Source organism: Salmo salar, chromosome ssa17 (assembly GCF_905237065.1).
Source record: "Salmo salar chromosome ssa17, Ssal_v3.1, whole genome shotgun sequence".
Taxonomy (NCBI): domain Eukaryota; kingdom Metazoa; phylum Chordata; class Actinopteri; order Salmoniformes; family Salmonidae; genus Salmo; species Salmo salar.
Window position 1 is genome coordinate 27,283,811 of NC_059458.1, and position 24,640 is coordinate 27,308,450.

At 43.1% G+C, this 24,640-nt stretch overlaps 1 protein-coding gene across 3 annotated transcripts in view; it reads right to left on the minus strand.

The window, feature by feature from the left end:
- The window catches only part of LOC106575722 (collagen alpha-2(V) chain), a 42,857-nt gene that overhangs the window by 9,957 nt on the left and 8,260 nt on the right, over positions 1 to 24,640 (minus strand). Inside the window, exons 9-47 of one of the 3 annotated variants that reach the window (XM_045699297.1) lie at positions 24,198 to 24,275; positions 21,642 to 21,686; positions 21,472 to 21,525; positions 19,923 to 19,976; positions 18,484 to 18,537; positions 17,980 to 18,033; positions 17,738 to 17,791; positions 17,567 to 17,611; positions 17,357 to 17,410; positions 16,937 to 16,981; positions 16,520 to 16,573; positions 16,136 to 16,234; positions 15,876 to 15,920; positions 14,753 to 14,851; positions 14,437 to 14,490; positions 13,484 to 13,591; positions 13,254 to 13,307; positions 13,066 to 13,164; positions 12,838 to 12,891; positions 8,301 to 8,399; positions 8,003 to 8,056; positions 7,478 to 7,531; positions 7,295 to 7,348; positions 7,129 to 7,182; positions 6,107 to 6,151; positions 5,471 to 5,569; positions 5,158 to 5,265; positions 4,915 to 4,968; positions 4,568 to 4,621; positions 4,135 to 4,188; positions 3,928 to 3,981; positions 3,444 to 3,605; positions 3,195 to 3,248; positions 2,892 to 3,053; positions 2,619 to 2,726; positions 2,345 to 2,452; positions 2,091 to 2,144; positions 1,768 to 1,875; positions 1,353 to 1,406 (exon numbers count right to left, since the gene is read on the minus strand). In XM_045699297.1, the coding sequence (XP_045555253.1) occupies positions 1,353 to 1,406; positions 1,768 to 1,875; positions 2,091 to 2,144; positions 2,345 to 2,452; positions 2,619 to 2,726; positions 2,892 to 3,053; positions 3,195 to 3,248; positions 3,444 to 3,605; positions 3,928 to 3,981; positions 4,135 to 4,188; positions 4,568 to 4,621; positions 4,915 to 4,968; positions 5,158 to 5,265; positions 5,471 to 5,569; positions 6,107 to 6,151; positions 7,129 to 7,182; positions 7,295 to 7,348; positions 7,478 to 7,531; positions 8,003 to 8,056; positions 8,301 to 8,399; positions 12,838 to 12,891; positions 13,066 to 13,164; positions 13,254 to 13,307; positions 13,484 to 13,591; positions 14,437 to 14,490; positions 14,753 to 14,851; positions 15,876 to 15,920; positions 16,136 to 16,234; positions 16,520 to 16,573; positions 16,937 to 16,981; positions 17,357 to 17,410; positions 17,567 to 17,611; positions 17,738 to 17,791; positions 17,980 to 18,033; positions 18,484 to 18,537; positions 19,923 to 19,976; positions 21,472 to 21,525; positions 21,642 to 21,686; positions 24,198 to 24,275 (2,796 nt within the window). Of the gene's footprint in view, positions 1 to 1,352; positions 1,407 to 1,767; positions 1,876 to 2,090; positions 2,145 to 2,344; positions 2,453 to 2,618; positions 2,727 to 2,891; positions 3,054 to 3,194; positions 3,249 to 3,443; positions 3,606 to 3,927; positions 3,982 to 4,134; positions 4,189 to 4,567; positions 4,622 to 4,914; positions 4,969 to 5,157; positions 5,266 to 5,470; positions 5,570 to 6,106; positions 6,152 to 7,128; positions 7,183 to 7,294; positions 7,349 to 7,477; positions 7,532 to 8,002; positions 8,057 to 8,300; positions 8,400 to 12,837; positions 12,892 to 13,065; positions 13,165 to 13,253; positions 13,308 to 13,483; positions 13,592 to 14,436; positions 14,491 to 14,752; positions 14,852 to 15,875; positions 15,921 to 16,135; positions 16,235 to 16,519; positions 16,574 to 16,936; positions 16,982 to 17,356; positions 17,411 to 17,566; positions 17,612 to 17,737; positions 17,792 to 17,979; positions 18,034 to 18,483; positions 18,538 to 19,922; positions 19,977 to 21,471; positions 21,526 to 21,641; positions 21,687 to 22,164; positions 22,191 to 23,676; positions 23,702 to 24,197; positions 24,276 to 24,640 lie in introns of those variants that run through there. The other 2 variants (XM_045699298.1, XM_045699299.1) reach the window with 2 other exon arrangements.

A 24,640-nucleotide genomic window follows, 5' to 3' on the forward strand; every position in this document is an offset into this window, starting at 1 on the left:
TGAGTTAACTCTGTATCTTTATTGACCTTTTATTTAAATCTTTGCACTGTCTCTGCACACTCACAGGGACCTACACACTCACACTCACTGTCACTCCAACACACACACACACACACACACACACACACACACACACACACACACACACACACACACACACACACACACACACACACACACACACACACACACACACACACACACAAACACACACACAAACACTCACTCCATCATCTGCACACTCACACATAATATGCACATACATTTATACTGACTCTACATACCTACTCACATGCAAGCTGCCACTACTCTGTTCAACTTATATCCTGTTGCCTGGTCATCTTACCCCTATACATATCTACCTCCATCACTCCAGTATCCCTGCACATGTAAATATGGTATTGGAACTGACTTTTTAAATATTTCCTGTATACAGTATAGTGTGCTTACTTACTTTATTGTGTATATCATATTTCTTATTCTTATTTCTTGTTTTTTTTCTTCCTAGTAATACATTGTTATCAATTATTGCGCTGTTGGGTTTTGAGTTTGCAAGACAGGCTTTTCACTGCATGCGACATTAAAACTTGGAACGGGCTTCCCATTGTATTCGAACTGGTTTGGTAGGTTAGGACCACAGGCATTCACACCTGACCCAATGGGCAATCAGCAAGCAGCTGTCTGAACTTTACAAAGCCATGGAAGTGCAATGTTACTCAACTGTTTCGATGCTATTCATTCAAACCGATATGATACCAATATTGGTTCGGGAAAAAAGTAAACAGATTTAGCATATCACTAGTTTATACAGTATGTACTAATCAACAGACTAATCTACTACCACTAGTAGTGTGTACACTACTTCATCAAAAGCCATACTACTACCACCAGTAGTGTACTCTACTTCATCAACAGGCATACTACTACCACCAGTAGTGTACTCTACGTCATCAACAGGCATACTACTACCACCAGTAGTGTACTCTACTTCATCAAAGCCATACTACTACCACCAGTAGTGTACTCTACTTCATCAACAGGCATACTACTACCACTAGTAGTGTACTCTACTTCACCAACAGGCATACTACTACCACTAGTAGTGTACTTTACTTCATCAAAAGCCATACTACTACCACTAGTAGTGTACTCTACTTCACCAACAGGCATACTACTACCACTAGTAGTGTACTCTACTTCATCAAAAGCCATACTACTACCACTAGTAGTGTACTCTACTTCATCAACAGGCATACTACTACCACTAGTAGTGTACTTACTTCATCAACAGGCATACTACTACCACTAGTAGTGTACTTACTTCATAGGAAATGTAAGCGAGGTGTTCTTACCAGCTTCCCCCGGATCCCTGATTGTCCCTGGGGTCCTGGAGGCCCTTTAGCACCCTAGTGTTGAAAAACAAAAAAACAATGTCAAGAGAAATCAAATCAAACAACCTGAAATCAGTTTACTACTACCAACCTTGTCACATCTACTCAGAGCATGACAGCTCTTAACCCTGAAACATTACATTTTTACATTTAGTCATTTAGCAGACTCATCCAGAGAAGACAGTAGTGAGTTACAGTAGTGAGTTACAGTAGTGAGTGCATACATTTCCGTACTGGGTTTTGACCTCAAACACTGTAGACTCCTATGACCTCTAACGCCATAAGGGTCTACAGTCATGTCTCAAGGCTAGAAGGCTCTGAACGTTGGTGTGGCAAAACTATGCGATGGCATTGTGGCAATGTCCAGATTACTCACATGGTCTCCTCTCTTCCCAGGGACACCAGAGGTCCCGACTGGACCAACAGAGCCATGAAGCCCCGGAGTTCCAGCAAGACCCTCAGCACCAGGATTCCCTCTATCTCCCTACAGACAGACAGACAGACAGACAGACAGACAGACAGACAGACAGACAGACAGACAGACAGACAGACAGACAGACAGACAGACAGACAGACAGACAGACAGACAGACAGACAGACAGACAGACAGACAGACAGACAGACAGACACATTTTCTGGTGAAATGGTTTGATCACACATTTCCATAAAGTTTCTTGTCCATCTGTAGCTGTGTCTTACCCTGGCTCCTATAAGTCCATCCTTGCCAGGTACCCCATCAGACCCAGCATTACCCTGTAAAGACAGATCGCTGCATTAAGTTTACCTGTGCTGTATAGTACAGTATCCTTCAGTTACAGTAAAGACCTGCTTTTCAGGGGAACTATTATAATTCCCACATTCCCACTGTTTTAATCCACAGTTGGTTTAATGGAAATGTGTTCACTGAACCCACAGACAGAACAGTCATGGGTCAATTAAGTGAAAACACATACCGTAAGACCAAGGTCCCCTCTTGGTCCGGTTGCCCCTGGTAACCCGACTGCACCGACAGCGCCCTTGCCTCCCCGAGTTCCGGGGGCACCTGATTTTCCGGGTGCACCCTGGGAAAATAAGTGTGACATCACTGGTCAGGACACAAATGGAAAGTGTATGAGTGTACTGTATATCTGACTGAGTCTTGGATTGGGACTCTGTTCAGTGTATAATGATACTACTCTCAAGGCTATAGAAATGAATGGTGAATGTGAACTTGAGTTTCATACGTACAGCAGTACCGGGGGGCCCAACCATCCCGCTCTCTCCTCTGACTCCAGGTATGCCCACAACACCTCGCTGTCCTGAGATGCCTGCTGGTCCCGCCGGCCCATCAGGGCCCTGTCAGAAACAAAGACCATCCCATTGGCCAATGGTAACTTCAGATATTTCCTAGTCTAGCAAAATAAGTATAGAGTAATGGAGGATGGCAGAGAAGTCTCGCTCTGTAAACCACTTTGAACGATACAGCTAAAACTTTTACTTCTGTAACTCTCTCATATTTACCCCTGGTCCATCCTCTCCAGGCTCTCCCTTGTCTCCTGGGGCACCTGCTGGGCCCGGGGCCCCTCTCTCTCCTACACGCCCAGGGCCTCCATTCTCGCCTCTAAGTCCAGGAGTACCTGCCTTCCCTGGGGTACCAATGTCTCCAGGCGCCCCTACCTCACCCTGGAAGAGAGGAAAGACAGCGTGAGTACTGGAATAACATATTTCACTATAATGCTCTATGTTCTATGGTTTATGAAATCATTTATTCGTGATCTCATAGGTATAAAGTGATTTGATTGGTCGATAGTAGGATTAACTCACAACGGAGCCTGCTGGACCAACTCCCCCAGGGAATCCTGGGAAACCAGATCCACCCTGAAAATGACAATTGAAATTCTTATCAGAAAATATCAACATACTGTACTACGTATTCAGTGAATTCCCTGGAAAAGCATTCCTACTCTGTGCTGAGTAGCCATGATCAGGTCTATTTATACAGTAAATACCATGGTGAAGTGTTTGTATGGATTCTCCAGCAGTTATACGTCACCCTCAGTACGACTCACTCACCGCGGCCCCTTGTGTTCCTCTGGCCCCCTTTAGTCCAGTCACACCAGCAGGACCCTGGGAACCAAGTTTACCAGCTGTTCCTTGGAGTCCCTGTGCTCCAGCCTCACCCTTCTGACCCCTCTCTCCTGGTTCACCTTTGACCCCGGGTTGCCCATCGGGACCCTGCGAAGAGTCGGACACAATGACCATGATTACTGGGCAGATTCATCGCCATGCGAAACGACTTCCAAGTCTCACCATGGATATAGTTACTATGTGGTTATATAGAAATGGTTATTGACTTTGACCATTACTGAAATGTTTATTCCACATTATACAGGAGGATGTTTGCAGCGTAATCTGTTCAGACAACACCTGTAACAACACCAAGCCAAGGTTGACAAATTAACAGAGCGTCAAGGGACACAATACAACAGGGCAGGGGCCTGTCATAGCTGACACTATTGGGTGTGACAGACCCCCACATTGTTTGAAAGCCACTCACAGGAGACCCAGGGAATCCTACTGCACCGGTTGGACCAGGCTCCCCAGAAGCTCCCTATAACAGATGTTGGGTCAGAGGTCAGTACAGAGGTATATGAGAACTATTAACAGTATGTTGCAATTGTCTTTTTTTACTATGGGACAATTGTACACAAGACAACTTACAGTATTGTGTGAATAATTTTACAAAATGAATCGCAGTACTTACGGCCACTGCTCTCGCTCCCCGACGTCCAGGGGGGCCTTTAGGGCCGGCCTCTCCCTAAACCAAACAAATATAATATATTGTCTGGGTATCTGTGGTAGATACTGAGGCCTTAATATGGATAGGTGTTTTCTGCAACAGTGTATGTTCATCTAGTCTGTCTGTCTAAGTGCTGTTGGTGACTGTATGCTGGATGCTCCTTTAGGGTTTAGGCAGGGTTACTGTTTAAGCACTTTGTGACAACTGATGATGTAACGAGGCCTTCATGAATACATTTGAGTGAGTGAGTGAGTGAGTGAGTGAGTGAGTGAGTGAGTGAGTGAGTGAGTGAGTGAGTGAGTGAGTGAGTGAGTGAGTGAGTGAGTGAGTGAGTGAGTGAGTGAGTGAGTGAGTGAGTGAGTGAGTGAGTGAGTGAGTGAGTGAGTGATTGCTTTACCTTATCACCATTGAGCCCAATGCCTCCTGTTGGTCCAACTGGACCAGGAAGTCCCTTCAAATGAAAAACAAACAGGATTTCAAATATACTATAACTTGCTGTGAACAACTTACTATGGTTGTGAAACCAATGAAACTAGAATGTGCATCAAAAGGTCACTACACTCCACCCAGGGCTAAAAGTGGTTATGATGACGTCACTACATTTTGACATATTCAACTTGAACCTAACAGAATTTTGTTGTGGGTGACATTTTAAGATGTTATTTTTGCTTAAATCCTTGATGTAATCCATTTAGGTGACTCAGAAAGGTATGTGTAGACATGCATGTGTAAGGTAAATCTCACCCTGGGCCCGTCGTTTCCAGCAGTACCCTCGGTTCCTTTCTCACCAACTGAACCCTAAGGAGAGAAGAGGGATCAGCAGAACAGGACTGCAGAATAAACCCTCACCCACCCAGTTATAGCATGGAATACACCACTCTGAAGGGTTACAACTTGTAGTTCCTTCTAGTGTCTTGGACTCTGGAGGTACTTTGTGGACTTAACCAAGTTTTGGTTGATATTTTCCCCTCCAACACAGATACTTACCACATCTCCTTTAGGACCAGGAGAACCAGGGACACCCCTCTCCCCTGGCATCCCCTGCAGGCCTGCAGCCCCTATGTCCCCAACGGTTCCTTTAGTTCCAGACCCACCCTGGGGGAAGAACACACACAGAGACAACTCTCATATCATGTTTGTGGGAAATAACATGGATATATGAGGTTATCATTACATTGTTCATCTGCATTAGGCCTCCATCATGGGAGAGATATCATTTGACAACCTGGTTAAATGAATGAATGAATAAAGACACAAATAAATAAATACATATTTTAAAGGGATGTGCTATAGTACTTACCTTTGGTCCCTCTGGTCCTGGCCCCCCTGAAATACCTTTGGGCCCCGGTAGTCCGTTAGTTCCCACATCACCTCTCTCTCCTGGGATGCCACGCTCACCCTACGATACAATCATACAATCACCCACTGGTCAGCTACAAACAACATCTTTACAGCACTGTATGTTATAAACAGGGCCTTGTGTTTTAGTTATCATGTCACATGACCTGGATTTTAAGCTTTTCCAGAAATTAGAATTAGACCAAAAATGAAAGCAATTGTCTGAAGATGGTGCTGGACCATCTGACATTTAAAAAATGGGACAGTTTGATGAAAAAGCTTTACATAACGATTAAAATCCAGGTCATGTGACATGATTAACAAAAACACAGTGCCAAAGTTATAAACCTTATTTTACTAGTGAAGATAAGGACTGAACTCAAACAAAACCGCATTGGGAAAAAAGCTGCATTTTGCCACATGATAGGTTTCCGTTATGTATTAGGTAATTGTACTTCTGTATTGAAAAAATATGATTATGATTTCAGTTGGAAGATGCATTTTCTCTGCAGAGGGGCAGGGTTACTTTTCACCTATTGCGGGTTGTATTCAAATGGGCATCAAATGGATAGATAAATCAGCTGTTAAGATGGCTTACCCTTGGCCCTGTGAGACCAGCAGCCCCTCCCTCTCCAGCGATACCCTGGGAATGACAATACCAAAAACATTTAATCAATACAACAGACAGGCTGTTTCAATCCCCTATTCCACCTTCCTTACTGTCCAATCCCCTTCCCTGACACACTTCCTGTATTTATACTTATGATACATTTTTATTATATTCTACTGAGTTAATTTCCTTATTATTTTTGTATTCTTATCTTTTACAATTTCTTATTGTTGTCACATTGTCGAGAGGGAACCTGCAAGTAAGCATTTCGACTGTGTATACCATGTGTATCGTGGGCATACGACAAATCAACTACAACTTGTTTACACAGGCAGCCTAATTTTGATATTTTTCCACTAATTGGTCTTTTGACCAACCCGAACAGCAATTTTGCCAAGAAGCAGGTTGACGTTTATGGGCCAGATCGAAAGTCAAAATTGGTGATATATCATAAAAATGTATGAAAACAAAAATGGTCTTAATTTAAGGTTAGGGTTAGGCAAAAGGTTAGCATTGTGGTTAAAGTTAGTTTAAAATAAGATTTTCTGACTTTGTGGCTGTGCCAGCAAGTAACTACCCTGCAGAGCTGCCTCCAGAACAGGAGTCATCCCAATAAATGCCAACCTGCTATCAATGATAGGGTAAAATATCAGAATTGTGCTTCCTGTGTAAATGCAGCATTAAATAACCCTGAAACGTTGATGAACCTGATAGTCGTGTTGTATATCTATACCTCAACTCAAAAACATTTCTAGATTCTTACTGTAGATAATGAATGGACTGTGTTTCGTTATGTTGGCAGACTCATGGCTGGTTAATATGTGCCTTTGTTTGGTCCATTGCAGGCAAAGGCATACATACCCAGTCATGAGTCTATCAACATAACAACATTTAGTTCATTATCTAAAGAAATAACCTATTGTTGAAATGTAACATAAATAAGCTGTAAATATACCAACTGTAAATAGAGGTTATTGTATGTCACAGTCGGGCATGATGTCATACCATACCTCAGCACCTGGTTTCCCAGACTCTCCAGGTGGACCAGCAGATCCAGGTAGACCCTAAAATACATCACACCATTAGAGTTCTCATTTCCCCTTTACTGATTAGTACTATCACTAGTCTCTATTCTAGTAAATACAAGGTCAATAAATCCCATGTGAAACAGCATACCTGAAAGCCATTCATACCAGGAGGTCCTTGCTCGCCTCTCTTCCCTGCAACTCCCTAAAAGAAGTCAAGTATGGACAGGAAAACCAGCAACGGTTTAAGCTTACCATAACCCCATACAGTATTTAATGTTTAAACTGTGTTGGTATGTATCGTTTAATTGGAACATATTAATCAGATACTTACTGCTGGACCAGCAGTGCCACCAGCGCCCATCTCTCCAGCTTTCCCATTAACCCCCTGTATGAGAAACAGTCCTCAGTGGTCAGTGTGTACAATGAGGTACTACAGCAGAATTCTACCAGCTTACAATGGGAGAAAGCAGAGAATGGAAACTGAAAATGTTTTATTTAAGCAATAAGGCCCGAGAGGGTGTGGTACATGGCCAATATACCACGGCTAAGAGCTGTTCTTAGGCACGGCGCAAGGCGGAGTGCTGGATACAGCCCTTAGCCATGGTATATTGGCCATATACCACAAACCCCCGAGGTGCCTTATTGCTATTATAAACTGGTTACCAACGTAATTAGAGCAGTAAAAATAAATATTTTGTCATACCCGTGGTATACAGTCTGATATACCACAGCTGTCAGCCAATCAGCATTCAGGGCTCAAACCACCCAGTTTATATTTGGAAATGAACCAGTTTGAGGTGCAGTTCGACCACCTACAACATCATATTTGAACCCCTGATGAGTGTAGTGTACTTACCCTCTGTCCTGCAACACCTGGGGTCCCCACTTCTCCTGTCTTACCAGGGTCTCCCTGTGAGGACAAATGAACAATGATCCACAATCACAATAACATGTCAATGTTTCCCTCTTCTTATATCATATAAGTAGCATTCCAGTGTCTCTCCTGACATTGTATGGTCCATGGTAGACACATTCAAACAACTACAGTATTTCATTCATCATTCTAAATGTGATGGGTTTAATGGAGCTGGTTCTACTGTACATTGTGGAAAGGAACACACACACATGATCGCCATAAAGTGCTGGTTACTCACAGTAAAGCCTTTTGGTCCAACGACACCCATGGTTCCAGCTGGACCTCTGGTACCATCTGACCCTGCTGGACCTGGTCCCCCATCCTCTCCTCCTCCTCCCTGAGAGAGAGAGGGATGGGGGAGAGAGAGAGACAGAAACAGAGGTAGGTTCACATTTGGCCTGTCTATAGATAAAAACATGTATTATACACTCCCCTGCGTATTTAATGTTTCTGAACCCTTCTACATTAATGTGGATGCTACCATGATTACGGATAATCATGAATGAATCATGAATAATGATGAGTGCGAAATCTACAGACACACAAATATCATACCCTCCCAAAATGCTGACCTATTGTAATGATGAGAGGTTAGGATGTTTGGGGGCCTGATCTTTGTGCATCTGAAACTTTCTCACTCATCATTCATTCAGGATTATCCATAATCATGGTAGCATCCACATTAATGCAGAAGTGTTCAGAAACATTCGATTCTTATTTACAGTAAAAGAGACTCCAAAATGACACAATACATTATTTACCATTCATTTCTATTGGGCATAACATAATCTGAAACACAACCAAAACAAACTGCAAATGCATCCAACAAGACTGTAGAGTCATTGCGTGCTAGGAATATGTGACCAAATACTAAACTTTTGACCTAATTTAATGTACTATAAGTGAATATGTCCAAATACTTATGACCCCTTCAAATGGGATACTAGATACATAAAGTGCATTCATTTCAAAACGGTAAAACAGATACCGGTATGTATGAAATCACCTCATATAAAACATTTCAACTCAAATTGACTCCCGAGTGGTGCAGCGGTCTAAGGCACTGCATCTCAGTGCTAGAGGCGTCACTACAGACCCTGGTTTGATCCTGGGCTGTATCACTACTGGCCATGATCGGGAGTCCCATAGGGCAGTGCATAATTGTCCGGGTTAGGCGAGGGTTTGGCCGGTGTAGGCCGTCATTGTAAATAAGAATTTGTTCTTAACTGACTTGCCTAGTTAAATAAAGATGAACAAATCCAAAATGCTGGAGTATAGAGCCAAATTAAATGTCTTAACATCACTGTCCAAATAAATAGGCAGGGGAGTATATATAAACTCAGAAAAAAAAGAAACGTCCCTTTTTCAGGACCTTGTCTTTCAAAGATTATTCGTAAAAATCCAAATAACGTCACAGATCTTCATTGTAAAGGGTTTAAACATTGTTTCCCATGCTTGTTCAATGAACCATAAACAATGAATGAACATGCACCTGTTACAGACGGTAGGCAATTAAGTTCACAGTTATGAAAACTTAGGACAATAAAGAAGCCTTTCTACTGTCTCTGAAAAACACCAAAAGAAAATGCCTAGGGTCCCTGCTCATCTGCGTGAACGTGCCTTAGGCATGCTGCAAGGAGACATGAGGACTGCAGATGTGGCCAGGGAAATAAATTGCAATGTCCGTACTGTGAGACGCCTAAGACAGCGCTACAGGGAGACAGGACGGACAGCTGATTGTCCTCGCAGTGGCAGACCACGTGTAACAACACCTGCATAGGATCGATACATCCGAACATCACACCTGAGGGACAGGTACAGGATGGCAACAACAACTGCCCGAGTTACACCAGAAACGCACAATCCCTCCATCAGTGCTCAGACTGTCCGCAATAGTCTGAGAGAGGCTGGACTGAGGGCTTGTAGGCCTGCTATAAGGCAGGTCCTCACCAGACATCACCGGCAACAACGTCTCCTATGGGCACAAACCCACCGTCGCTGGACCAGACAGGACTGGCAAAAAGTGCTCTTCACTGATGAGTCGCAGTTTTGTCTCACCAGGGGTGATGGTCGGATTTGCGTATATCGTCGAAGGAATGAGCGTTACACCGAGGCCTGTACTCTGGAGCGGATCAATTTGGAGGTGGAGGTTCCGTCATGGTCTGGGGCGATGTGTCACAGCATCATCGGACTGAGCTTGTTGTCATTGCAGGCAATCTCAATGCTGCGCGTTACAGGGAAGACATCCTCCTCCCTCATGTGGTACCCTTCCTGCAGGCTCATCCTGACATGACCCTCCAGCATGACAATGCCACCAGCCTTACTGCTCATTCTGTGCGTGATTTTGTGCAAGACAGGAATGTCAGTGTTCTGCCATGGCCAGCGCACAGCCCGGATCTCAATCCCATTAAGCACGTCTGGGAACTGTTGAATCCGAAGGGTGAGTGCTAGGGCCATCCCCCCCAGAAATGTCCCTGAACTTACAGGTGCCTTGGTGGAAGAGTGGGGTAACATCTCACAGCAAGAACTGGCAAATCTGGTGCAGTCCATGAAGAGGAGATGCACTGCAGTACTTAATGCAGCTGGTGGCCACACCAGATACTGACTGTTACTTTTGATTTTGACCCCCCCCCCCCTTTGTTCAGGGACACATTATTCAATTTCTGTTAGTCACATGTCTGTGGAACTTGTTCAGTTTATGTCTCAGTTGTTGAGTATTGTTATGTTCATACAAATATTTACACATGTTAAGTTTGCTGAAAATAAATGCAGTTTACAGTGAGGGGACTTGCTGAGTTTATAGATAGATAGATAGATAGATAGATAGATAGATAGATAGATAGATAGATAGATAGATAGATAGATAGATAGATAGATAGATAGATAGATAGATAGATAGATAGATAGATAGATAGATAGATAGATAGATAGATAGATAGATAGATAGATAGATAGATAGATAGATAGATAGATAGATAGATAGATAGATAGATAGATAGATAGATAGATAGATAGATAGATAGATAGATAGATAGATAGATAGATAGATAGATAGATAGATAGATAGATAGATAGATAGATAGATAGATAGATAGATAGATAGATAGATAGATAGATGATAGGGGAGTATATATATATATATACACTGCTCAAAAAAATAAAGGGAACACTTAAACAACACAATGTAACTCCAAGTCAATCACACTTCTGTGAAATCAAACTGTCCACTTAGGAAGCAACACTGATTGACAATAAATTTCACATGCTGTTGTGCAAATGGAATAGACAACAGGTGGAAATTATAGGCAATTAGCAAGACACCCCCAATAAAGGAGTGGTTCTGCAGGTGGGGACCACAGACCACTTCTCAGTTCCTATGCTTCCTGGCTGATGTTTTGGTCACTTTTGAATGCTGGCGGTGCTTTCACTCTAGTGGTAGCATGAGACGGAGTCTACAACCCACACAAGTGGCTCAGGTAGTGCAGCTCATCCAGGATGGCACATTAATGCGAGCTGTGGCAAGAAGGTTTGCTGTGTCTGTCAGCGTAGTGTCCAGAGCATGGAGGCGCTACCAGGAGACAGGCCAGTACATCAGGAGACGTGGAGGAGGCCGTAGGAGGGCAACAACCCAGCAGCAGGACCGCTACCTCCGCCTTTGTGCAAGGAGGAGCAGGAGAAGCACTGCCAGAGCCCTGCAAAATGACCTCCAGCAGGCCACAAATGTGCATGTGTCTGCTCAAACGGTCAGAAACAGACTCCATGAGGGTGGTATGAGGGCCTGACGTCCACAGGTGGGGGTTGTGCTTACAGCCCAACACCGTGCAGGACGTTTGGCATTTGCCAGAGAACACCAAGATTGGCAAATAAGCCACTGGCGCCCTGTGCTCTTCACAGATGAAAGCAGGTTCACACTGAGCACGTGACAGACGTGACAGAGTCTGGAGACGCCGTGGAGAACATTCTGCTGCCTGCAACATCCTCCAGCATGACCGGTTTGGCGGTGGGTCAGTCATGGTGTGGGGTGGCATTTCTTTGGGGGGCCGCACAGCCCTCCATGTGCTCGCCAGAGGTAGCCTGACTGCCATTAGGTACCGAGATGAGATCCTCAGACCCCTTGTGAGACCATATGCTGGTGTGGTTGGCCCTGGGTTCCTCCTAATGCAAGACAATGCTAGACCTCATGTGGCTGGAGTGTGTCAGCAGTTCCTGCAAGAGGAAGGCATTGATGCTATGGACTGGCCCGCCCGTTCCCCAGACCTGAATCCAATTGAGCACATCTGGGACATCATGTCTCGCTCCATCCACCAACGCCACATTGCACCACATACTGTCCAGGAGTTGGCGGATGCTTTAGTCCAGGTCTGGGAGGAGATCCCTCAGGAGACCATCCGCCACCTCATCAGGAGCATGCCCAGGCGTTGTAGAGAGGTCATACAGGCACGTGGAGGCCACACACACTACTGAGCCTCATTTTGACTTGTTTTAAGGACATTACATCAAAGTTGGATCAGCCTGTAGTGTGGTTTTCCACTTTAATTTTGAGTGTGACTCCAAATCCAGACCTCCATGGGTTGATAAATTGGATTTCCATTGATTATTTTTGTGTGATTTTGTTGTCAGCACATTCAACTATGTAAAGAAAAAAGTATTTAATAAGATTATTTATTTCATTCAGATCTAGGATGTGTTGTTTAAGTGTTCCCTTTATTTTTTTGAGCAGTATATATATATATATATATATACATATATATATTTCCTGACTCATGTCCACACACCATTGGTCCTTGGTGTCCCTCAGGACCCTGGGAGCCGAGAAGACCCGACAGACCCTGAGGAAAGAAAAGGGAGGATTTTAATAAAATGTTGACTCTTTTTTAGCGGTTCTGTTCATGTACTTCTCATGTCTTTTTCATCTAGGATCAACATGAGCGTGATGATCACCACAAAGGAATATTCTTCTGTGATAGAGAATGCTGACGAGAGGTAGAGGTGTGTTATCTCACCCGTGCCCCTGGAAGACCTGGCTCTCCAGTGCGTCCTGGGTCACCATCGGCACCTTTGGCACCAGATGACCCACCCAGTCCTCGCTCACCTTGGGCACCCTGATCACAGAATGGAGTGTAGCGTTTGAATGGCATAATATTATTATTCAATAGACTTATTCTATAGATTCAAAGAGAAATCAACCTACCTTTTGACCAGGTAACCCATCCTGACCAGGAAAACCTCTACTGCCAGGAGCACCCTGGAAATTACAAATTGGTTTTAATAGAATTTGCTAAAGGGTTTTGATTTTAATCAAATAATTCTGCTGTTACGGAATGTACTGAGGAAAGAGAGAGAGAAAGAGAAAGAGAGAGAGAGAAAGACAAGAGACAGAGACAGACAAAGTTCTTGTAGTGAGTGAAAGAGCTGATTTACTCTCTCTCCATTGGGTCCAGCGGCACCTGAAGTCCCGGCGTCACCCCGTTCTCCCCTCCTCCCCTCCTCTCCCATGGGACCCAGCGCTCCATGATCACCAGGTGCACCCTGCAATGATGTCATAATCAAACAAGATGGCTGCCACATCATACATTAGTGTTTGTTATATTTTACTGTATGGCCTTTTAAGCGAACCATAAAATGAATTGAATATATTGTTGTTGCAGTCAACTTCGGGTGTGGATAAACTTACTTGTCCCTAGGAGCATCAAACTGCTCAACATGCACTAAGCACTTTAAAGCTGGCCTAGACTGAAGGAAGAGCCAAGTGGAAAATGTTGCTACCCTTGATGTTGTCTTTAACTCATTGCTCGATAATGCAAGAGACATTTATGTCAAAGGCCAAATAAATGAACTAAACATGCTGAAGTTTAGAAGGCTCAGATAGACATGCACCCCATTTAGAAAGAAACCAGCGCCAGCATAACCTGCCTTTCTATTTAACCTGCCTTTCAACACAACCTGCCATTCAACATAACCTACCATTCAACATAACCTGCCATTCAACATAACCTGCCATTCAACATAACCTGCCTTTCAACATAACCTGCCTTTCAACATAACCTGCCTTTCAACATAACCTGCCTTTCAACATAACCTACCTTTCAACATAACCTGCCATTCAACATAACCTGCCATTCAACATAACCTGCCTTTCAACATAACCTGCCATTCAACATAACCTGCCATTCAACATAACCTGCCTTTCAACATAACCTGCCTTTCAACATAACCTGCCTTTCAACATAACCTGCCTTTCAACATAACCTGCCTTTCAACATAACCTGCCATTCAACATAACCTGCCATTCAACAAATGCATGTGGTTGCTACTGTACATTATTAAACCATGGAATTAGAGGGACATTCATTATGACGGGTTGTATATCTTACAGATTCTCCTTTGAATCCAGCCTCTCCTTTGAATCCGGGAATGCCTAAATCACCCTTGTGAGAAGAGAGGAATATGATGGATAGATGTTTCACATGACATTGTTTTTCAAGTCTACTGACAATGTACGATCTCAAGGTTTGAGAACTAGCTTTTCCGGCCGGCGTTATGAACATGTAGCCATATGATAGCGTTTTAACTGGAGCATGGAAACCAGCAGTAGTTTCTATGACCTTTCTAACATAGCTACGGACCTGACAACCATTCTTGATCCAAACAATGAAATGAGTGGTCAAAATTAAACAACAAATCTCTTACCAGTTGGCCCTTAGGCCCGGGCAGTCCAGTGGTTCCCTGTGGTCCGGGGGGCCCCACGGGGCCAAGCAGTCCAGTCAGACCCTGGATACCTGGAGCTCCCTGGGGTAGAAATCACATCATTATACCTAAAATAGGTATCTAACCTGTGTTCACCCATTGACATCAATACATGACTTATCTTACAGGACAGGCTGTAGCCTTTTGTCTCTTTGACTCTGTGACTCTGTGCCAGGGCCCATTCTAACAGGACAGGCTGTAGTCTACTGTCTCTTTGACTCTGTACCAGGGTCCATTCTAACAGGACAGGCTGTAGTCTACTGTCTCTGTGACTCTGTACCAGGGTCCATTCTAACAGGACAGGCTGTAGTCTACTGTCTCTTTGACTCTGTACCAGGGTCCATTCTAACAGGACAGGCTGTAGTCTACTGTCTCTGTGACTCTGTACCAAGGGTCCATTCTAACAGGACAGGCTGTAGTCTACTGTCTCTGTGACTCTGTACCAGGGTCCATTCTAACAGGACAGGCTGTAGTCTACTGTCTCTGTGACTCTGTACCAGGGCCCATTCTAACAGGACAGGCTGTAGTCTACTGTCTCTGTGACTCTGTACCAAGGGTCCATTCTAACAGGACAGGCTGTAGTCTACTGTCTCTGTGACTCTGCACCAGGGCCCATTCTAACAGGACAGGCTGTAGTCTACTGTCTCTGTGACTCTGCACCAGGGCCCATTCTAACAGGACAGGCTGTAGTCTACTGTCTCTGTGACTCTGCACCAGGGCCCATTCTAACAGGACAGGCTGTAGTCTACTGTCTCTGTGACTCTGCACCAGGGCCCATTCTAACAGGACAGGCTGTAGTCTACTGTCTCTGTGACTCTGTACCAGGGCCCATTCTAACAGGACAGGCTGTAGTCTACTGTCCAGACAGCATGGCATGTGGGGGCCAACACCCTATTACATACTTTCAAGGATTTTACATAATACATAATAATGAGTAATACATCATCAGATATTAATATTTGGAATATTGGAAGGTGAGAGATACATTAGATTGAGGGGAGGAGAAGGGAGTAGCTGAACAAGGAGATGAACAAGGAGAGATGAAAGTGGGTGGAGTTATACATACGGATGGTCCTTTGGCTCCGGCAGCTCCCTCTGTTCCTGTTGGACCCTACAGAAATCAACATGTTTTTAAGTCATTTATCTAAACTTAATTTAACCCGACAAGTCAGTTCAGCGTAAAATTTACTTTCAATGGACGTTTCAATCAGAAACCAGATTCAGCAACATTTTCAGTGAATCAATCTACACCCTGAAGTGGTGAGTTGTTGATAGTACAGTTACCGTAGGTGTAGAGATTATTAGCATCATGAATTAGCCAAACACCTGAATTCCCATAGCTCCAGCCAATCCCACGCGTCCGGCCTCCCCTCTTGGTCCTTGCTGGCCCCCTGTCCCTCGTGCTCCTGGGGGCCCTGGTTGCCCCTGGAGACAACAGTGTCACAGTCAGAGTGTGTTTACATGCACTCTAATCAACCGTTGTTGAACAGATGCATAGCTCATAATGAATAAAACACCCTCATCAAAACACCCTCATATAAACATCTTTATCGGAATAGAGTAATCCGAATGGGCCTGTTTAGAATGAAATGTAATTCTGAGGGGGAAGGACTGGGTTATACGTTTGAGTAACCAATATTTAGGACATGGCTGGTGTGAAGAAGAGGACTGTGCTCCATCAAAGTATATTAAAGAATGAACAGTACTCACCTTTATACCTGGACTACCTGGGAATCCTAGAGCTCCAGTGATCCCCATAGGACCCTAGAATCACATCACATCCAGGATGGTTGGTTGGTACAGTAGGCTGCATGTCATCCACACCTGGGGCTGTATCCAAAATGGCCCCTTATTCCTTTCACTATATAGACACTATATAGGAGATAGGGAGCCATTTTGGACACACATCTGGTGTTGGTTAGTACTGGAAACATCACTTTTGCCCAGTTAACATTACTGCTGATTTGTAAATGTATAACACATTTATACTGGCTTTCAGGAAAATAGTGTATTTTGAGTAGATACAGTGTTGCTTTTCATTTGTTATATTGCATTTGTAATACTGATTTGTGTATCATAATAATTTGATCTGAAGGGTGATGTTTTGTTGGATGTTAGAGGTCGTACCTGTGGTCCTGCTTTCCCAATATGTCCAGATTCACCACGTTTCCCCTGTATGGAGAGAGATGCACAACTGAAAGAAGATTTAACAAATTCACCTCTATCATCTCATCATCAATGCACATCACCATAGGACAGTGGCAGAATAGGCTGTCATTGTAAGTCAGGATGTCATTGTAAACAAGAATTTGTTCTTAATTGACTTGCCAGGATAAATAAAAAATAAAAACAAAGGTTACAGCATGTGTCACTGATAAGCCAAAACAAAACATTTTGAACCTACATATAAACCAATGATGCCACATGTTGAATAAGAACTGACCTCAGATCAATTTAATTCAGGTGGGCAATCAATGGATTGAAGAGACGGAGCTGTGTAATGTAGAGTTATAGGTCAGAGGTCAGAGGTAGTCATATCTCTCTTACCACAGGTCCAGTTGGGCCACTCCTTCCTCTCTCCCCTTGCATTCCTGCTGGACCCTAAAATATACAGTATCATGTTTCACATAATATTACACTCCCTCACTAACAGATTGGACACATATCAGAGTATTTAGAGCTATTGGTGCATGTGAGTAACACGTATTACAATCATATAATCATTTATTATCAATTAACTAATTGATTATGACCTACCGCAGGACCAGGGGGCCCCATTCCACCAGGAGTACCTGATGGGCCCTGTAAAATAACACAGAGAGAGAGAGTCACGATATGTGCAGCAATTTCAAACAGAAACAGATCACTTTTAGATACTAACCATGCGAAGCAGCACAAATATAAAGATATGCATGATGATGAGTTTACCTTTGACCCAGCAGCACCAGATTGACCTCTCGCTCCTAGAAGACCTGCATGACCCTGTTGATGAAACATTAGCTCATTAGTTCTGATCAGGTCTGTTCTAGGCTCTAACGAATCTCACAGAAGTTCATAACAGCACAGTGCCAAGTTAACCACTTAAAAAAATTTACAAAAATGTACATGCAGCCATGCTTCAAACTACAGTACATAGATATGAGCATTGTGATCATTGTGTTGCTGCTGACCTTAAGGCCTTTCAGTCCAGGGTGACCTGGCAGTCCTGGGAAACCTCTGGGACCCTGGAAATCACCACATTTAATCACTGTTTAACTTTCACATTTATAAGTACATACAGTGGCCCCATTAAAACAACAGTCTATTCTAATTGTGGATTATTGTTCATTGGTTTTACTCACAAAATGAAGACTATTCAAGTTTAGGTTGAAGGCAATGGTACCTGCTTTCTTAACTAAGTATAGTTGGATGGGAGTGGATGGGAAAATAAAGCACATCCATCCACAGTCTTACAACTCACTCTAATCATATGGAAATTGTTGTAAGTGGTATAATCAAAATCTTGAAATGTCTATCATAAAAGAAGTGTGTAATTAATTGTGTTTTTGCAAATGCCTTTGCATTCAACACTGATTTGATCTGCAGTGACAGAGAAATATATCTAATGCAGATAATTGGTTGTTTGAAGGCTTACAGATAGTTGGTTTTCAGATGAAAGACAGTTTGTTACTTACGGCAGATCCAGCGGCTCCTTTATCTCCGGCTATTCCGGTTGGGCCAGGTTCTCCCTGTGAAGGGAAAACATCACATTCACATAACATTCTCAGCTGCTAGAAGACATTACAGTACAAGTAGGTAACAAATAGTTGTAATTTTCCCTTACAAAAAAAGATTGCAATTTTGAAACTGCAGTAAAAGTGCAGTAACTGCAGTCAACTGTGGAATTTTGGATGCAGTGATTGCAGAATAACTGCAGTGTACTGCAGTTGAACTGCAGTTATACTGCACTGTAACTGCAGTTCAACTGCAAAATTACTGCAGTAAAAAAAAATGAGATTTATTTTGGACGCAGTATTTTCAGCCTACTACCGTTATACTGCATTCTAACTACAGTAATATTACAATGTACTGCAGTTATACTGCACTCTGACTGCAATATGTTTTCATAAGGGTTCAACAGATGAACAGCACTTCAGAAAGGTAAACAAACAGCACTCCAACATAATGTCAAACTGATTTTGGATATGTGTGTAAGCCTAAATGTTCCATGCACTAAAGGTTGATGTAGAACAAAGGTTCAAAAATAACATCTCCATGTTGGGTTCACTTATGTGAAATACCAGAGAAGCTGCTGTTTGGAGGACATATTGCCACGGTTCGTCTCGGCCTTCAAACCAAGCCAATATATCCTCCAAACACCAGCTTCAAAGGCATTACCACCCGTTGTATAATCCTGAACAAAGGTGTGTTAGGCACTTTAGTGTTGTCTAATAGTCAAGAGGTTTAATTGACACTTGGTATTCTACAATCTCCGATAAAGGTTGTAAAATAAATGAGTTAATGACACATGGCATGTGAGAGCAGAGTTAGACACACCAAGGTATTGGTGCTAGTGTAGTCTGCACTAACACGTTTTTCAACCGGCGCCTATTGAAGAAAGTATGCAGAGCTACCTGCAATCTACATTAGCAACAAGATATTACACTTACATAACATTTGTATCTGTTTTGATCAGTGGCAAGTGGCATCCATGGTCTTTGGCTGTGTCCTACATACTTTGGCTTGTCTACTACTTACTAAAACAATATTCGGTGCAATCAATCAATCAATCAATCAATCAATCAATCAATCAAATGTATTTATAAAGCCCTTTACATCAGCTGATGTCACAAAGTGCTGTACAGAAACCCAGCCTAAAACCCCAAACAGCAAGCAATGCAGATGTAGAAGCACGGTGGCTAGGAAAAACTCTAAACTAATCTTACTACATACTATGAAGGAACATATGCAGAAAGCAACCAATATCAACATACTAGGCTCATTCATACTGAGAAGATGTCATATCTAATGCGGGTTGTTCCTCACCACTGGCCCTACGGGTCCTGGTCAAAAGTATTGCACTATATAGGGAATAGGGACATGGCCTATGTCTGTTGGAGTGTAGAGTACTTACATCTGGTCCTGGTTTCCCTGGTGGGCCCTCAGGTCCTCTGTAACCAAAGCCACCCTGTATAAAAACAACATGTCCAATCACACACAGTCAATAAAACATATAGCTTTGGTATAACACCTCAATACAGTGTGTGATTGGTAGATATTGGTGTAACACATCAATACAGTGTGTGATTGGTAGATATTGGTGTAATACATCAAGACAGAGTGTGATTGGTAGATATTGGTGTAACACATCAAGACAGAGTGTGATTGGTAGATATTGGTGTAATACATCAAGACAGATTGTGATTGGTAGATATTGGTGTAACACATCAAGACAGAGTGTGATTGGTAGATATTGGTGTAACACATCAAGACAGAGTGTGATTAGTAGATATTGGTGTAACACATCAAGACAGAGTGTGATTGGTAGATATTGGTGTAATACATCAAGACAGAGTGTGATTGGTAGATATTGGTGTAATACATCAAGACAGAGTGTGATTAGTAGATATTGGTGTAACACATCAAGACAGAGTGTGATTAGTAGATATTGGTGTAACACATCAAGACAGAGTGTGATTGGTAGATATTGGTGTAACACATCAAGACAGAGTGTGATTGGTAGATATTGGTGTAACACATCAAGACAGTGTGTGATTGGTAGATATTGGTGTAATACATCAAGACAGAGTGTGATTGGTAGATATTGGTGTAATACATCAAGACAGAGTGTGATTAGTAGATATTGGTGTAATACATCAAGACAGAGTGTGATTGGTAGATATTGGTGTAACACATCAAGACAGAGTGTGATTGGTAGATATTGGTGTAATACATCAAGACAGTGTGTGATTGGTAGATATTGGTGTAACACATCAAGACAGAGTGTGATTGGTAGATATTGGTGTAACACATCAAGACAGAGTGTGATTGGTAGATGTTGGTGTAATACATAAAGACAGAGTGTGATTGGTAGATATTGGTGTAACACATCAAGACAGAGTGTGATTGGTAGATATTGGTGTAACACATCAATATGGTGTGTGAGAGTGTAGCGGAGGTGGTTCAGTGATCCAAGCTGGTGTGATGATGATAACTTTGCCTGAGAACTGAAGACTTGCGTTAGCTCCCTGAGATAATGTCTAAACCAGGAAGATTAGAGTCAGTTGATTCAGCTGCGGGATGATTTTTTATTGAGCTGATGGTCAGGAACTTAATTACAAATAATTTGTGGACTACAAATTGACCGCAAGAAGCCCAAACAGATATAATATTTGACAAAAAAATTATAATTTCTAAACGTGCATACATTTGTATATGATCACAAACTGTTTAACTCTATATTGTGCGTGCGAATACTTTGGAACCGATTTCTGATTTCTGTGGACCGCCAGTTGGGGAACAATGGCCTAGGCCCTTTTTTTGTTGAGGTAGCTCCCTGTGCTAATGCCTAGGCTTTAGCTCAATGGGCTAACAGTCTTCAAGCATGTAGGTGACCGGGATTCAAACCCAGTCAAAAAAGCATCAGAGAGATGACTGATGCAGAGATTATGCATGGTTCTTACCATGGATCCTGGGTCTCCAATGTCTCCTGGGGCCCCCTGTCCCCCTGTAGGGCCCTACGAGACAGGGAGGAAAAGGAAATGATCACATATCTGTCTGTTTACTTACAGAAATGGTCTCCAGTAAGAATTGATGTCTGAAAGGTAGATATAGTCGACCATCTTTGACTTACTGGTTGACCAGACGGTCCAGGAGGCCCTCTTGGTCCTGCCTCACCCTAAAATATACATGGAGAGAACATACAGACACAGAGTAATGAGTAATGTAGGCACAAACGTAAATGAACTGTCGTTCAATCAAGCCCGCCAAAGACAATGTATAAGACAGGATGCAGCTGGAACGGAGCAAATGGAATGGCATCAAACACATGGAAACCATGGAAACCATGGAAACCATGAAACTAATTCCACTCCAGCCATCAACACGAGCCTGTCCTCCCAAATTAAGGCAACACCAGCCTCCTGTGGTGCATACTCTACCATATGTATTTCCTTGTTGACAATCTACTGCCCATGGACACACACACTTAGCAAGGACTACCAGTCAATGAGGTTGTCAGGGACTTTTTTGTATAGGACAGCAGATTTAATAGTAATTCACCCTGTTGCCAGACATCATCCCCATCATCCCAGGTGATTTAATAGTAACTCACCCTGTTGCCAGATATCATCCCAGGTGATTTAATAGTAACTCACCCTGTTGCCAGATATCATTCCCATCATCCCAGGTGATTTAATAGTAACTCACCCTGTTGCCAGACATCATCCCCATCATCCCAGGTGATTTAATAGTACCTCACCCTGTTGCCAGACATCATCCCCATCATCCCAGGTGATTTAATAGTAACTCACCCTGTTGCCAGACATCATCCCCATCATCCCAGGTGATTTAATAGTAACTCACCCTGTTGCCAGACATCATCCCCATCATCCCAGGTGATTTAATAGTAACTCACCCTGTTTGCCAGATATCATTCCCATCATCCCAGGTGATTTAATAGTAACTCACCCTGTTGCCAGATATCATTCCCATCATCCCAGGTGATTTAATAGTAACTCACCCTGTTGCCAGATATCATCCCCATCATCCCAGGTGATTTAATAGTAATTTACCCTGTTGCCAGACATCATCCCCATCATCCCAGGTGATTTAATAGTAACTCACCCTGTTGCCAGACATCATCCCCATCATCCCAGGTGATTTAATAGTAACTCACCCTGTTGCCAGATATCATCCCCATCATCCCAGGTGATTTAATAGTAACTCACCCTGTTGCCAGACATCATCCCCATCATCCCAGGTGATTTAATAGTAACTCACCCTGTTGCCAGACATCATCCCCATCATCCCAGGTGATTTAATAGTAACTCACCCTGTTTGCCAGATATCATTCCCATCATCCCAGCTGATTTAATAGTAACTCACCCTGTTGCCAGATATCATCCCCATCATCCCAGGTGATTTAATAGTAACTCACCCTGTTGCCAGACATCATCCCCATCATCCCAGGTGATTTAATAGTAACTCACCCTGTTGCCAGATATCATCCCCATCATCCCAGGTGATTTAATAGTAACTCACCCTGTTGCCAGATATCATCCCCATCATCCCAGGTGATTTAATAGTAACTCACCCTGTTGCCAGACATCATCCCCATCATCCCAGGTGATTTAATAGTAACTCACCCTGTTGCCAGACATCATCCCCATCATCCCAGGTGATTTAATAGTAACTCACCCTGTTTGCCAGATATCATTCCCATCATCCCAGCTGATTTAATAGTAACTCACCCTGTTTGCCAGATATCATTCCCATCATCCCAGGTGATTTAATAGTAACTCACCCTGTTGCCAGATATCATTCCCATCATCCCAGGTGATTTAATAGTAACTCACCCTGTTGCCAGATATCATCCCCATCATCCCAGGTGATTTAATAGTAATTTACCCTGTTGCCAGACATCATCCCCATCATCCCAGGTGATTTAATAGTAACTCACCCTGTTGCCAGACATCATCCCCATCATCCCAGGTGATTTAATAGTAACTCACCCTGTTGCCAGATATCATCCCCATCATCCCAGGTGATTTAATAGTAACTCACCCTGTTGCCAGACATCATCCCCATCATCCCAGGTGATTTAATAGTAACTCACCCTGTTGCCAGATATCATCCCCATCATCCCAGGTGATTTAATAGTAACTCACCCTGTTGCCAGATATCATTCCCATCATCCCAGGTGATTTAATAGTAACTCACCCTGTTGCCAGATATCATCCCCATCATCCCAGGTGATTTAATAGTAATTTACCCTGTTGCCAGACACAATCCCCATCATCCCAGGTGATTTAATAGTAACTCACCCTGTTGCCAGACATCATCCCCATCATCCCAGGTGATTTAATAGTAACTCACCCTGTTGCCAGATATCATCCCCATCATCCCAGGTGATTTAATAGTAACTCACCCTGTTGCCAGACATCATCCCCATCATCCCAGGTGATTTAATAGTAACTCACCCTGTTGCCAGACATCATCCCCATCATCCCAGGTGATTTAATAGTAACTCACCCTGTTTGCCAGATATCATTCCCATCATCCCAGCTGATTTAATAGTAACTCACCCTGTTGCCAGACATCATCCCCATCATCCCAGGTGATTTAATAGTAACTCACCCTGTTGCCAGACATCATCCCCATCATCCCAGGTGATTTAATAGTAACTCACCCTGTTGCCAGATATCATCCCCATCATCCCAGCTGATTTCTCACCGAAGCCTGCAGCCATTTGAGAGACCAGCTGACCCTGGGGGAGAGAGGAGGACAGTCATTCATTCATTATCACCAAGGTGTGGAAGTTCTTCAATGGTGACCACAGACAGGTAGTCGCCTCCGTATGAAGAGAATAGGTGCAGTGACCTCCCCCTCAACTGGACAGGTACAATGAAAAGAGGGATAGAAAAGGGTTGGAAGTTCTGAGCTCTCCCTACAAGCCCCCAAGTCTCTTTATGTTACTTACTTGACGTTTTGGGGTGAAAATGATTTCAGGTACAGCAAGCACATTCGGCCAAAAAGCTATACAAAATACAAAATGGCTTTTTTTCCCCCAAAACCAACCCTTTCAGTCAGTTTACTAACAAGTGTAAGGAGGAAAAGCACTTTTGACCAGAA